We start from the raw sequence: 11,525 nt of genomic DNA on the forward strand, positions 1-11,525 counted from the left end.
TTTTTATAGAAACGTATCAGTTGGTTACCGTATCTGCCCATGTTTACGTTCGTGTTTCATCATTCATAACTCCTTTTCCCATTTTTCCGCATTTTCGATGGGAAAATGCTGCAATTGACGCGTAATTTGTGCGCTTTGTCACTTCAACAGCCAATTTTCACGGTAATTCGTGGATGTCATACCCAAGTGCGTGTTAGATTCGCTCCATCGCCTACAGGTAACCCTTTGCCCTTTAACTTGCGGCAAAAATTTTCACTGAAAACTCAATTTTTCCCCCAGGTTATTTGCATCTTGGTGGTTTGCGAACCGCATTGTACAATTATCTCTTTGCCAAAAAGCACGGAGGCAAATTTATTCTCCGCATCGAGGACACAGATCAAACGCGATTGGTTGACGATGCCACAGAACAATTATGTAAGGACTTGGAATGGGCTGGAATTAAGCCAGATGAGGGTCCCAACTATGGCGGATTGTTCGGACCTTACATCCAAAGTCAACGCATCGACTTGTATCATGAGGAAGTGAAGAAATTGCTGTCGAACGGAAGTGCCTATTACTGTTTTTGCTCCGAACGACGTTTGGATTTGTTGCGAAAGGAAGCTCTCAAGCAACGACAAGTCCCGAAATACGACAATCGTTGTCGGCATTTGACACCTGTGCAAATTGCAGAAAAACTCGCCAACAAAGACCCGTTTTGCATTCGTTTCAAGTTGGAATCGCAGGGCGAATCCTTCAACGATATGGTTTACGGCAAAATTGTCTATTTCATCGCTCAAAATGAAGGAGATCCGATCATCATAAAATCCGACGGGTATCCAACGTATCATTTCGCAAACGTCGTCGACGATCACTACATGCGAATTACTCACGTTTTGCGGGGCGTCGAATGGCAAATCTCAACTCCGAAGCATTTGCTGATGTATCAAGCGTTTGGCTGGAAGGCGCCTCGTTACGGACATCTTCCGCTCATCATGAACACCGACGGCAGCAAACTTAGCAAGCGACAAAACGACATTCGGATACAACATTATCAAGAAAAAGGAATTTTTCCGCAAGCTTTGTTGAATTACATCACGCAAAGCGGCGGCGGATTCGAAAAAGAAGTCGGCGAACACTTAAAATGCCTCCAAATGCCCGAACTTGTGTCGAGATTCGACATTTCCAAAGTGAATGCAAACTCAAGTCGATTAAATCCCGAACTCTTGGGTGACTTAAATCGCTTGGAGCTCCAAGAGCAATTACGGGATCCCGTAAAATGTGACATTTTAATAGAAAAAGTCCGTGAATTGGTCACCAAAGCGTATCCGAAGAACGTTGAAAACCTAGATTTGGGCAAAGAACACGTCAAATTCGTGCTCGAATGGGCTGTCAATCGGATAACATCGCTTAATGAACTAGTCGAAGGTAAATTATCGTTCCTATGGATTCTGCCGAAACTCCAAAAAGACAACGTAATTGGATCAGATATCCTTGAGTCGCTCATTAAATCACTGAACGAACAAAATTTCTCGAAAACTGACTTGAATTCCCTGTTGAAGGAATTTTCCGCGAAAAATGACTTGAGTTTTGCTAATTTCATGAAAAGTTTACGCGGCGTCCTTTCTGGATTGAAGGAAGGACCAAGCGTTGCAGAAATGATGGAGATTTTGGGGAAAGAAGGAACAGTTGAAAGGCTTCTGAGGACAAAGAAAAAGTAGTTAGAGAAAAAAAAAGTTAAATAAATTTCGTTAAATTTAATTCAAATCGAAATTTTTCAACATTGATTTCTCAATGCGCATCGTTCTTGATGATATTTACGACTTGAACTGCTAAAATATCCTTTTGAGCAGTAAATGCATCTAAAAAAAGACAAAAATTAGTTGAAATTTAGACAAATTTTCGATTTCTTACTTGTAAGGAGGATCATTCAAGTGTTCGTACTTGATGTGTTTCTGCAAATCGCTGTACCATTTGTACTGTTTCGAACATTGAAGGCAAGGAAATACTTTTAATTGCATATGAGACTCGATATGTTGCTTCAAAACCGTTCGATATGTGAATGTTCGTGGACAATGAGCGCATTGGTATCGTTTGACGTCTTGATGAAGGTACGAATGAGAGACCAAATTCTTTCTTTTCAGGAATTTTTTGCCACAAACCTGAAAATTTTAATTTATTTTTAGTGAAAAATCGAAATTTGCATAAGACAAACTCACTTCACATGAGAATTTTTTCTCGCCATGACACAATAAATGCCTTTTCAGGATCAAATCTCCCGCAAATCGTTTATCGCAACCCGGATGAGGACATACAATTGGATAACTTTCGGCATGTGCTCGTAATTCGTGTTCAATTTGGCGTGCACGGTTCGAAAATATCTTGCCGCAATAAACGCAAACGACTTTTTCCTCTTTATTTTTTGCTTCTAGCGTCTCTTCCGTTAGTTTTGATTTTCTTTTCTGATATTCTTCTTGTCGATCCTTCTTTGGTTCGAGATATGAAGCATCTCCAACATGTTCTGTGATGGATTTCTTCAATCGAAACTTTGTTTTGCAAAAATTGCATTTGTAACGATGATCTTTTGGGTACTCGAGACTTTCGTTTTCGTTCACTTTCGACATGTGACATGAACTTATGTGAGAAATGAGATCAGATTCTAAGGGAAAAACTTCCGTTCGACAAATGCAACATGGAAAAGTTCCTTTTTGATGACGAGTTTTTAGATTTTTTGGTTTTGTCGATGATAAAACTTCAATTTCAGGCTTTTGAAGTGACTCTTTCTTCAAGATTTTTTCAGATTTTGTCATTTTTTCGGCATTTTCATCAAATGAAGTAATTTTTGGCTTGATTATTCTACCGCTGCGAGATCTTTGTACTAACGGTGGTTCAAAAATTTCTTCCTGTTTGAGCTCTTTCGCCTCAAAATCCTCATCTTCAGTCTTGATACATGAAATTATCTCTTGTTGGAGGATTTTATCATTTTTTTCTACTTCATTTCGGAATTGCACAACAAGATCCAGCCTTGAATAACATGAACTGCAAATGGATTGTGGTAAAGGATCTCCAACGGCGACTGAAATATCGGCAATTTTGTTGAGAGCTTGCCAAATTAACATTTCTTGAATGGTGTCGTTCAGCTTAAAAGGACACTTGATGAATTTCAAACATACTCTGCATTGGTTTTCAGTCATAATTGAATTTTTCCATGAAAATTTTTTGTATTTGTTTTGATTTTACGAGAACAGCTGACAATTGAATTAAACGTCAACAAAATTTCAAAGCGAACTTGAGTTGTGTGGTTTAAAATTTCAAAAAATAATAAAATTAAGCATGAATAATTGGTCAAATATCGTAAAAGAAGAGAAAAAACCTTTCAACTTACGAGAATGGCCTGAAATTGGTTCAAAAAATGCTGATTCTGTGATTATGGATTCCGATATCTCGTAAGTTTCTTTAAATTTGATTCGAATTTCAACTAATTTTTGTTAAAATTTTCTTTTAGAATAAAATCTGAGCCAATTTCAGTGAAGGATGAACTCGATTTTCCCTCCTTGAAGTCTTCCAAAGGAAATTTTCGCCGTAAAAAACATCACAAAGCCCAAAAATTATGCCAGGAACTCTCCAACGAGAAGCCTTTCGAGGTCAAATACAGCAACAAAGTACAAAAACGTCTCACAAAGTCGTCAGATTTGCATAAATTCATGAACAAAAAACCAATGAAGCCCGTAAAAAATGCCGAAGTCGAAAAACTCATGCAACGAATTAAAGAGTCCAAAATCGTAACGTTCAAAGGACGCAAACAGGAGTTCCCAAAGAAACGAATTACGCGACTAAAAAAGAATATTTTACGAATAAGGGCTGAAAAACAAAGAAATCTAACAGACATTTTCAGTGGCAATACACAAGAAGTCAAAACTGAAGTCACTGAATCGATAGAAAATTTAAAAATTGATTCTGACATCATCAAAAAAGAAGAAAATTTTGCTAAAAATCCATTTTCTGCCTCACAAGAGATCATCCAGCATTCCCGTCAATTCCGCCCATATTGTACAAATCTCACTTCTGACCTTTTATGTGAGTTAACTGAAACATTTCTCGTGCAACTGAGAATTTTTCAGACGAAACAACACCAAAAAAATCCCGAAAAATGCAAAAAACGATACGTGACGGGCTTAAATGAGATTCACAAGTTCCTCACATTGAAGAAGATTAAATTGCTGATAATTGCTCCCGATTTAGAACCAAGTCCCGGCGAAGGAGGTCTCGATGAGAAAGTTCAACAGATGAAAAGTATGTGCGACGAATGCCATATTCCGTATGTTTTCTCTTTAAAACGTCGAAAAATCGGATATTTATTGTTCAAAAAGATTCCCGTGAGTTGTGTTGGAGTCTTAAATTACGATGGCTGTGAAGAATTATACGGAAAATTAATGGATGAGCTTGTTGATCAAATAGCTCGTTATAAAAGTGCGAAAATTCTGCCTTGAAAATAAAATCTCTCGATTTTTTTTTTAGATAAATTGACTTTTTTTACAAGTCGAATGGTATTTTTACAAGCATTTTATCAAAAAAATGAACAAAAAAAAACAAAAATTTAAGACTTTCCTCCGCCAAAACTGCTCATAAGATTTCCTAAACCGCCTCCTTGTCCGCCAAGACCTCCGAGTTGACGCATCATGTTCTGTAATCCCGACATACCGCCCATCTGTTGCAACATTCGTGGATCAATCATCTTTGCCATTTGTTGGTTCAACTTCGCCATTTGCGTTGGATTGACATTTTTCGTCATATCGCCATTTTTGAACAATCCCTTGATGCCTCCCATTTTCTTAACGACAGCAGCAAATTTCGTGTATTGCGTAATTAACTCCCTAACTTCACGTTCCGTGACACCTGAGCCTTGGGCGACGCGTGTCACACGACTTCCCTGCTTGCTAAACAATTTCGCGCCATCTCTATTATCGAGTTCGCCATCCGACATGCTATCCATCATCGTCATTAGTCGCTTAATGCGTGCCATGGACTCTTGTTCGCCGCCCTTCGTCATGAAATCCTGCGAAAATCCCGGAATCATGCCCATAATTTGCGAAAATGGACCCATTTTCATGATATTTTGGAATTGTTCGTACATGTCACGAATCGTAAATTGCCCGTGCTTGATTTTTTCAAGAAGTTCTTCGTTATCGTCGAGTTTCAGTTCATTTACTTTGTCGATAAGACCTTCAATATCGCCCATACCGAGCAATTTACTGATAAACGGTTTCGTTTTGAAGGGTTCCAAGTCGTCGATGTGCTCGCCTGTGCCAATGAAGATGATGGGACTGTTTGTCGCTGCTACAGCTGACAATGCACCGCCTCCCTTGGCATGTCCATCGAGTTTCGTGATGATAACGGAACCAATGTCGACTTTTTCCTTGAAGGCACGCGCTTGGGCTTCGCATGCTTGACCAATTGTGGCGTCCATGACGAAGATAATGTTGTCAGGATTCTAAAAAAAAAATTTTTTTTACAAAATTTTGATAAAAATTCAAAAATTAAGTCTTACGATCGCTTGAGCAACCGCCAACATCTCCTCAAACAAGGATTCTTCTTGCTTGTGACGCCCACTGGTATCGACAATGATGAATTCGAAGCCCTCTTTCTTGAACATTTCGACGCCTTCTTGCGCAATAACCACGGGATCGACTTCCGTGTAGCTTCCGTAGAAGGGAATGCGTGCCTTTGTGGCATTCTGTTTAATTTGATCATAAGCGCCAGCACGGAATGTATCTGCACACACCAAACACGACTTCCAATTCTTCTTTTGGTAGTGATAGGCGAGTTTCGTGCACGTTGTTGTCTTGCCGCTGCCTTGCAAACCGACAAACATGATAATATTGGGACGACCTTTCACCGGTTGGTATGGCTTGACTCCCGGATCGACGAGTTTTACTAATTCCTTGAAGACAGCAGATTGGATCATGCGACGTTTGTTGAGTCCGCCAGCCATTTCGTCGAAATCGATAACAGCACGAACATTTTCTCGCAATTTTTTCACCAAACGAATGTTTACATCAGCTTCCAACAAGGCAGCGCAAATCTCTTTTAACATCGAGTTGAGAACCTAAAACGAAACGATGTGAAAGGACATTTGTGCCACGAAGTAAAAAAAAAACTTACCTCTTCATTTATCACCGTTGCCTTGCTCAACGAGTGCAAAGCAGACGTGATTTTACGACCTAAGTCAGCTAACACCATATTTCCGCACTAATTTGTCGCTGGAAATGCCTTTACACGTGAAATGCAGCAAAAAATTGTGAAATTTGATTAATTTTTACAGCAAAAACAATGAAATGTCAAAAGAAACCTGAGTAAGTTTGCCAGATGTTCAATCAAAAGATGTCATGTAAACAAAAACAAACAACTCTCGGCAACTTTCGAAGCATTTAAACTTAATTTTCGACAGAATGGAAGACTCCCGATGCAGAATTTGTCTCCAAAATAACAAAATTCGCTTGAAACTTGACGACACACTTGAAGAACGACACATTTGGGAGCTGATAAACACGATTGCTGATGTCAAAGTTGCTGTCGGAGACTCGTTCCCGCAATGGATTTGTCTTGAATGCTCTCGATTGTTATCACAAAGCTTTAAATTCAAACAAGAAGTTGAAAAAAGTGATAAAATCTTTCATAATAACGAGTTTGAGTAAGTTTAATTGCAATTTTTCATGAATTTTAATTAAAAAATTTCTTATTTTTAGATACGTAACAGTCCTGAAAACCGAAAATGAAGAAGAATTTGCCGCAGTTGAAGCTTCAGAAGACCTGACAAACATTTTAGAGCCCACAGTGATCATCAAATCAAAACGCGGGCGTGCTATTAAGAAACGTACTTACCAAGAAGAAGATGTCGAAGACCGAAATTCATTAGAAAATGCTCAAAACGAAGTCAAAATTGAAGAATCTGAAGAATCTGACACCGTTGAAGATGTTCCAAAAACTCGAAAGCGCAAATCAAAAGTCACCGAGTTTCGTTGTTGCATGTGTCAAAGCAAATTTTCCGATGAAAATTTATTAACATCTCACGTCGAAGCTCAACACATCGAAGAAATCCAGTCAAATTTGTCAAAAAAATTCATAACTCGTCAGATTTACGAATGTCCTTATTGTCACTTGAAATTCCGTTCTCGCAAATATCTCAACATGCATTTTGACGATCCGCATTACAAAGAACCTCCCCGAAAACGCATTTACAAGCCAAAAAGACAAAAATCCACACAGAACATCGTTTGCACTTATTGCGGCAAAATCTCTGCCGACATCTACGAGTCACGAATTCACGAGTTGCGCGTTCATGCGGAAGACTGCCCGATCGAATGTGAATTTCCGGGATGCAATAAACGATTTGCCGCGAAAATTATCATGAAAAAGCACCTTAGAATACATGCAGAGAAAAAGTTTGTTTGTGATATTTGTGGAAAAGCATTCCAGCGGGAAAAGTATCTGTTGAAACACGAATTTGTGCATCGCGATGAGAAGCCGCTCAGTTGTGAGTTTTGTACGAAGGGTTTTATTCATCAAAATGCCCTCAAAGCTCATTTGGAGTTTCATTTGACGGAAAAGGTGTGGAATTGTGATCAATGCGAAAAAACGTACAAATGGAAGGAGGACTTGCAGAAACACGTGAGGGGTGTTCATTTGGGCGATCATCCATACAAGTGAGATTTTTTAAAATTTTTTCTATATTTTTGTGGATTTTAGTGAATTAAGGCTCATTTTATAGACGAAAATGTTTTGAATTTCATGTTTTTCAAATTAAATGGATAATTTTCGAGCAATGAATATCTTAAAATTAAAAAATTATTAAATTTTTGGTTCATTTTTAAACAAAAAAAATTGATTTTTTTTAAACTTAATACTTTCTTACTTTGACAATTTTTAATTAAAAAAAAATGTTTAATTTTGTAAAGAAAAATAATAATAAAATAATATTTTTTTAATAATTTTTTTTAAAATTTCATTTTTAAATTAAATTAAATTAAAATTTATTTAAATTTAAATTTAATTTTTAATTTATTTTTTTTTATTTTAATTTTTCTTTAATTTTTTAAATTTTTGCACAAAAATATGCAAAATCTTAAAAAAAAATCAATGATAAATTTTTTTTAATCTTCTCGTTATTGGATAACTTTCTTTTCTAATATTTCTATGAAATTCATAAACATTTTCGAATATTTTATTGACCTAATTAACTGCTAGAAGTAATTGAAACCGTTCCAACAAATCACTCGCAACAACGGCAAATGGTTCCCAATCCTCCGGCGGATCTCCCTTAAACAACGCTTTCTCATCCAAATTCTCCGCTATATGATTCGCGATCAATTGTCCCTCTTCGTCGCTAATTTCTTCCGTGATTGTCTTGCAATCCGTCACAATATTCCAAAATGCCTGACAACAAAGCGTCGCAAGTTTCCAATCTTTCGCATCCAAAGCTCGCAAGAATATTTTTCGAAGAGCTGTAATCCCGTTCAAATCCTTGAATTTCAATCTCGTTTCCCAATCTGCTAAAATATTCACCAAAATCCCAATAACGGCTGTGAGAAATTCAGACTCATCCGATATCTTCCCTGTGTCACAATTTAAACAACCAATCAAAATCCGCAACTTCCGTTCAGTAATGACATTCACATTAGACAATCGTGAAATGTTTCCCAAAATATTCGCAGACTCCAATCTCGAATATTTCGAGTAACCGCCTTGAATTATGTCAAAAAGTACGGATGCGATATCATTTATGCGTTGATAAAAGCTTCCGGGATCGTCTGAAGTTGAGATTTCGTAGTCCGGTTGATTGTAGAGATAGTAGACGATGTTGTGAATGGTCCCAAGTATTGCTTCTAAAAGTTCTTCTGACTCGGTTGTCTAAAAAAAAAATTAATTTTAATGAAATTTTTCTCAAAATTGGATAAAAAATTACCTTGGATTCCTTAACTCGCAGCAACATATGAAGCAAAATCACTCCCAACGATGAATTTCCCAAATTTGACCCAACATAAGGATTAATACTCAAATTCGCTACAATACGAATTAATTTTATCAACACTTCACTTCTGGTTGCTACATTGCCATTTGCGTAAAATTCCAAATTTTCGATAAGAAATCCCATAATTCCCGTGTCTTCGTAGAATAAAATCCTCGCGTAATCGTATTCTTCGACAATATTTCCAATGATATATCCAACGCGACACATAAAAACGAAACCTTTTTTCGTTTCTCGAATATTTGACGACAACGGCTTCAAACATCTTCCTAATTCTGTTACTTTATTGGCGAGTTGTCGATTCCCATACTGCGTTTCCGACATCACACTGAGCGTTCGCAGGATTTGAAGTTGCATTTCCAGGTCATTTGTGCAAAATTGAAGCGTTGAAAGCAACTGTGGAGCTGCCAAACTCACAGAATCATCGAGTTTGATGTGATCTGGAGTGCTTGGGAGCACGATAAAATTAAAAGCTTCACGTAAACTTTCCGAAAGTTGAAATAAGGCGTGAAAATGTTGATCGCATAATTTCTTCGTGATTGCCTAAAATGCCAAAAATATGTTTAAAAAGCTTAAAATGATGAAAAATTGTTGAAATTTTACCAAATCATTGAATAACTGAAGATGAATGGTCAAAACTTGAACGATTCCTTTGGATAAAAGTCGATTTCCGATGGTTTTGTTTGATTGCAACTCATTGACGTCCTTGATGAACATCAAAAATCGAAGTGCGCCGTATCCATAAACGATTGATTCAACCTCTTCTATGGGATTTATTCGCGCGATTCCTTTTTCCAAGAACAATTCTATTCAAAAACATAAAAATTTAAGTGAATTTGATCGATTTTCGGTATAAAAATCCTACCTGGTAGATCACTTTCAACTAAAATCTTGTCATTAGCATTATTTTTGCTCAATTTATAGATAATTTTGCATGCTCCCGATACATTTTTGCCATTATGAGCGAGCTAAAATGATTTTTTATTGATTTTTTATTCCCAAAAGTGCAAAAAATTACTTACGAGTAACATAATTTCCGCAATATTCGTTAAAATTTCTGGAGAATCGCTCTCGGACATCACAAAAAGATAATCTAAACAGCGTTTTATTGAAATTTTAATCAAATTTCATATAAAAAAAATTTAAAATACTTACTCAAAAGTTCAATTTCTTCATAAGGCTTTAATGTAGTTGCCTTTAACTCGTTGAAACTCTCCAAAAACGCTGCTTTTGTACTTTCAGACATTTCCTTCGTAGCTTCAAAGTCATGTACGAGCTTTGCAAATTTCTTGATTTTTTCATTTTTTACCTTTTCGATCGGTGCGATTTTCTTTTTGTTCGATTTTTGCTCGTAAAGTGTCCTTGCGGCGATTAATTTGTCATTGCACGAAGTATTTTGCGTCGTAATGTTTGTCAACAGAGGCAATTTGGTTGAGTCATTTTTCACGGTTGTTTTATTCAGATTTGCCTGAAAGTCGCCATCGCTGAAAAATTTGCACTGCTGCTCGACTTCGGGCAAGAAATAAATGTGACTCCGTGATAATGTCGAGTTTAATGAGCTCGAAGGTCTTCCAAATAAATGACGATTGTTCGTGGTATGCGGAGTTATTGGTCTTCTCGAGTCTTTCATTACACGAAGGCCATTTCCTACTAAAGAAATTGTTTATTGAAATTTAATTTTTTCGACGTTTAAGAAGAAATTTCTTACCAACGTTCAAAGATCCGCGAGCCTCGCAAATTATTTCGGAGCTCGTTCGTCGATGATTGTGCCCACTTTTCTTGTTTTCCATAATTCTTTTGATCTAAATTACAAATTTCATCGATGGGAATAACATTCAAAGCACCGTTGTCACGGTAACGGACTTGCACAACATTCGAAAAATGTGTCGGTTCGCGTGTTATTTTATTTTTTGTGTTATGTAGTTAAATAAATACATGTTTGAAGTATAATTTCTCCTATTTTTCAGATGTAAATTTTGCAACAAGGGATACTTTTGCAGCTCAAGTCGAAAATATCATCAAGATCGATGTCAGCAGAGTTCAACAAATGACCAACAGCAAATGGTTGATATGAAAGATGTGTGAAAAAAATGTTAAAAGTATTTAAAAAAATAAAGTAAAATTTTAAAAATTCTATTTTTGCTAATTTTTATTTTTTTTTTTTTTTGTTGACGTTAATAACGGTTTTTTTTTTCATGAAGACCTAAATTTAATTTATAATTTTTTAAAAATTTATTTCTTTCGATTTCAAGTGCATGAAAAGAGATCCAAGTATTCTGTTTGCAGAATTTTATCATCTAAAATCGATGAAATTTCAACAGAAATGATCTTTAGAATGAATATTTATTCAATTTTAGGTTTAAAACTGATCAAAAATTGTTAAAAACTTAACTTGAAAAATTCGACCTTTTATGGGTCTTATTGAGAAAAATTTATTTCCTTCGAATTTATAACTCCAAGTATTCTATTAACTATTTTTTTTCACGACAACCTGAAATTTAAATTAGTATCGCTATTTTCTTTC

At 36.3% G+C, this 11,525-nt stretch overlaps 6 protein-coding genes across 6 annotated transcripts; 3 read left to right on the forward strand and 3 right to left on the reverse strand.

Annotated features, from left to right (window-relative positions):
• Nucleotides 1-35: 35 nt before the first annotated feature.
• Nucleotides 36-1,900, forward strand: LOC134838348 (nondiscriminating glutamyl-tRNA synthetase EARS2, mitochondrial). Its single transcript, XM_063853859.1, has 2 exons — nucleotides 36-217; nucleotides 280-1,900. The coding sequence occupies exons 1-2, from the start codon at nucleotides 106-108 to the stop codon at nucleotides 1,695-1,697; spliced, it is 1,530 nt and encodes a 509-aa protein (XP_063709929.1). The 5' UTR covers nucleotides 36-105; the 3' UTR covers nucleotides 1,698-1,900.
• On the reverse strand, nucleotides 1,719-3,210 carry LOC134838349 (zinc finger protein 26-like). Its single transcript, XM_063853860.1, has 3 exons — nucleotides 2,196-3,210; nucleotides 1,891-2,138; nucleotides 1,719-1,838 (listed from the first exon to the last, which is right to left on the reverse strand). Exons 1-3 carry the CDS (start codon nucleotides 3,168-3,170, stop codon nucleotides 1,754-1,756), a joined length of 1,308 nt encoding a protein of 435 aa, XP_063709930.1. The 5' UTR covers nucleotides 3,171-3,210; the 3' UTR covers nucleotides 1,719-1,753.
• A 68-nt stretch (nucleotides 3,211-3,278) lies between these two features.
• Nucleotides 3,279-4,491, forward strand: LOC134829426 (selenocysteine insertion sequence-binding protein 2). The gene is made up of 2 exons (XM_063842490.1): nucleotides 3,279-3,422; nucleotides 3,482-4,491. Exons 1-2 carry the CDS (start codon nucleotides 3,310-3,312, stop codon nucleotides 4,464-4,466), a joined length of 1,098 nt encoding a protein of 365 aa, XP_063698560.1. The 5' UTR covers nucleotides 3,279-3,309; the 3' UTR covers nucleotides 4,467-4,491.
• On the reverse strand, nucleotides 4,469-6,308 carry LOC134829416 (signal recognition particle subunit SRP54). The gene is made up of 3 exons (XM_063842477.1): nucleotides 6,139-6,308; nucleotides 5,525-6,082; nucleotides 4,469-5,467 (listed from the first exon to the last, which is right to left on the reverse strand). Exons 1-3 carry the CDS (start codon nucleotides 6,214-6,216, stop codon nucleotides 4,574-4,576), a joined length of 1,530 nt encoding a protein of 509 aa, XP_063698547.1. The 5' UTR covers nucleotides 6,217-6,308; the 3' UTR covers nucleotides 4,469-4,573.
• Nucleotides 6,309-6,370: 62 nt separating this feature from the next.
• Nucleotides 6,371-11,086, forward strand: LOC134826979 (zinc finger protein 845-like). The gene is made up of 3 exons (XM_063839494.1): nucleotides 6,371-6,667; nucleotides 6,723-7,679; nucleotides 10,969-11,086. The coding sequence occupies exons 1-3, from the start codon at nucleotides 6,426-6,428 to the stop codon at nucleotides 11,084-11,086; spliced, it is 1,317 nt and encodes a 438-aa protein (XP_063695564.1). The 5' UTR covers nucleotides 6,371-6,425.
• Nucleotides 8,197-10,791, reverse strand: LOC134828100 (armadillo repeat-containing protein 2). Its single transcript, XM_063841065.1, has 7 exons — nucleotides 10,710-10,791; nucleotides 10,157-10,648; nucleotides 10,024-10,094; nucleotides 9,867-9,969; nucleotides 9,605-9,807; nucleotides 8,939-9,544; nucleotides 8,197-8,883 (listed from the first exon to the last, which is right to left on the reverse strand). Exons 1-7 carry the CDS (start codon nucleotides 10,789-10,791, stop codon nucleotides 8,206-8,208), a joined length of 2,235 nt encoding a protein of 744 aa, XP_063697135.1. The 3' UTR covers nucleotides 8,197-8,205.
• Nucleotides 11,087-11,525: the final 439 nt, after the last annotated feature.

Source organism: Culicoides brevitarsis, chromosome 1 (genome assembly GCF_036172545.1).
Source record: "Culicoides brevitarsis isolate CSIRO-B50_1 chromosome 1, AGI_CSIRO_Cbre_v1, whole genome shotgun sequence".
Lineage (NCBI taxonomy): Eukaryota > Metazoa > Arthropoda > Insecta > Diptera > Ceratopogonidae > Culicoides > Culicoides brevitarsis.

Excerpts from the sequence above, each read along its gene's own strand:
- LOC134838348 (XM_063853859.1), top strand. The coding sequence starts at position 106 with ATGCTGCAATTGACGCGTAATTTGTGCGCTTTGTCACTTCAACAGCCA. Across the intron at positions 218-279 it reads ATTCGCTCCATCGCCTACAG|GTTATTTGCATCTTGGTGGT; the intron begins GTAACCCTTTGC and ends TTTTTCCCCCAG.
- LOC134838349 (XM_063853860.1), bottom strand. The coding sequence starts at position 3,170 with ATGACTGAAAACCAATGCAGAGTATGTTTGAAATTCATCAAGTGTCCT. Across the intron at positions 2,139-2,195 it reads AGAAAAAATTCTCATGTGAA|GTTTGTGGCAAAAAATTCCT; the intron begins GTGAGTTTGTCT and ends TAAAATTTTCAG. Across the intron at positions 1,839-1,890 it reads TTGAATGATCCTCCTTACAA|ATGCATTTACTGCTCAAAAG; the intron begins GTAAGAAATCGA and ends GTCTTTTTTTAG.
- LOC134829426 (XM_063842490.1), top strand. The coding sequence starts at position 3,310 with ATGAATAATTGGTCAAATATCGTAAAAGAAGAGAAAAAACCTTTCAAC. Across the intron at positions 3,423-3,481 it reads ATTATGGATTCCGATATCTC|AATAAAATCTGAGCCAATTT; the intron begins GTAAGTTTCTTT and ends ATTTTCTTTTAG.
- LOC134829416 (XM_063842477.1), bottom strand. The coding sequence starts at position 6,216 with ATGGTGTTAGCTGACTTAGGTCGTAAAATCACGTCTGCTTTGCACTCG. Across the intron at positions 6,083-6,138 it reads CAACGGTGATAAATGAAGAG|GTTCTCAACTCGATGTTAAA; the intron begins GTAAGTTTTTTT and ends GTTTCGTTTTAG. Across the intron at positions 5,468-5,524 it reads TGGCGGTTGCTCAAGCGATC|AATCCTGACAACATTATCTT; the intron begins GTAAGACTTAAT and ends TTTTTTTTTTAG.
- LOC134826979 (XM_063839494.1), top strand. The coding sequence starts at position 6,426 with ATGGAAGACTCCCGATGCAGAATTTGTCTCCAAAATAACAAAATTCGC. Across the intron at positions 6,668-6,722 it reads TTTCATAATAACGAGTTTGA|ATACGTAACAGTCCTGAAAA; the intron begins GTAAGTTTAATT and ends TCTTATTTTTAG. Across the intron at positions 7,680-10,968 it reads TTGGGCGATCATCCATACAA|ATGTAAATTTTGCAACAAGG; the intron begins GTGAGATTTTTT and ends CCTATTTTTCAG.
- LOC134828100 (XM_063841065.1), bottom strand. The coding sequence starts at position 10,791 with ATGGAAAACAAGAAAAGTGGGCACAATCATCGACGAACGAGCTCCGAA. Across the intron at positions 10,095-10,156 it reads TGAAGAAATTGAACTTTTGA|ATTATCTTTTTGTGATGTCC; the intron begins GTAAGTATTTTA and ends AACGCTGTTTAG. Across the intron at positions 9,545-9,604 it reads TTCAGTTATTCAATGATTTG|GCAATCACGAAGAAATTATG; the intron begins GTAAAATTTCAA and ends TTGGCATTTTAG.